Source organism: Nematolebias whitei, chromosome 8 (genome assembly GCF_014905685.2).
Source record: "Nematolebias whitei isolate Nwh7 chromosome 8, NemWhi1, whole genome shotgun sequence".
Taxonomy (NCBI): Eukaryota; Metazoa; Chordata; class Actinopteri; order Cyprinodontiformes; family Rivulidae; genus Nematolebias; species Nematolebias whitei.
The window spans coordinates 9,304,919-9,306,131 of NC_056505.1; the positions used below are offsets into that span (position 1 = coordinate 9,304,919).

Here is a 1,213-nt window from a genome sequence, read left to right on the forward strand (position 1 = left end):
AGCTGTGTCCACAGGAAGTAGTCACCGGATCCTTCAGTAGATCCAGACAGATGGAACAAGAGAAACTTTCTCTGTCCAGCTGAACTCCTTTCTGCGCCATTTCACCTCTCAGCGTCTGTGGAAGTTTCACTTCCTGATAAATGAAACCAGTCTGAAACCAGTCTGAGCTCAGATCGACACGTCATGTGTTTGTGCAGAGAATGAGGCGTGTCAGCACCTCCTCTGATCATTAAACTGTAGATCTGATGGGGCGGAACAAGAAACTCCGTGAACAGAGTGACACTGCTGTTTGAGAGGAGGAGGAGGAGCAGGAAGAGGAGTCACAGCAGAAACTGCAAGGTGGAGAACAAAACAACTTTTCTTTCATCTTCATAAATTAATTACTTTCATATCACCTATAATGAACTAAATGATTTAGTACTCTAAAACTTATTGAATTGTTGTATTCTGATCATTTCAACATGTTTTTTTTTTTCATTAGATTTTTTTAACGAACCCATTGGTGTATATGTTCATGGTGTGGTAAACACTGCCCTCTGGTGGTGGAAATTATTTCTGTTTCTGCAGGAAAAGCTAAATAAAACTCGCAATCCATCCATTATCTTTCCCCGCTTATTCCATTTTGGGTCACGGGGGTCACTGGTGCCCATGTCCAGCAATCACTGTGCGAGGGGCGGGGGACACCCTGGACAGGTCGCAAGTCCATCACAGGGACACATAGAGACAAACGAGACAAACAACCATTCACTGTCACTCACACCTAGGGACAATTTAGAGTTACCAATCAGTCTAACATGCATGTTTTTGGTTTATGGGAGGAAACCGGAGCCTCCGGAGAAAACCCACGCATGCACGGAGAGAACATGCAAACTCCACCCAGAAAGGACCGGGACCTGGACCTGGACCGGGGTTTGAACCAGGGACCTGCTCGCTGAGAGGCAGCAGCTCCACCAGTTGCGTCACCGTGCTGCCGAATACAACTCGCATCTTTTTAAATTTATTTTTTATAGTTCTTACTTTCATATGCTTTATGCTCATCAATAACACAATGCCTCCTAAATAAAAATATTCCATGCTATAAACTTGAGGCATTTCGTCCTTGTGCATTAGACCATCTTGTTTTTTTTTTTTAATTCTTGAACATGTTCAGGTTTAGTTTAGTTTTCAGTCACAGATGTAAATTAAAATGTAACTAATCATAAAACATGAGACG

General features: G+C 42.8%; 1 protein-coding gene across 1 annotated transcript in view; it reads right to left on the minus strand.

Annotated features, from left to right (window-relative positions):
* The window catches only part of LOC119413823 (tripartite motif-containing protein 16), a 1,965-nt gene extending 1,802 nt beyond the window's left edge, over positions 1–163 (minus strand). The window contains exon 1 of the mRNA XM_037680890.1: positions 2–163. Coding sequence (XP_037536818.1) covers positions 2–100 — 99 coding nt within the window. The 5' untranslated portion in view covers positions 101–163. The remainder of the gene's footprint in view (position 1) is intronic.
* Between the last annotated feature and the right edge of the window lie 1,050 nt (positions 164–1,213).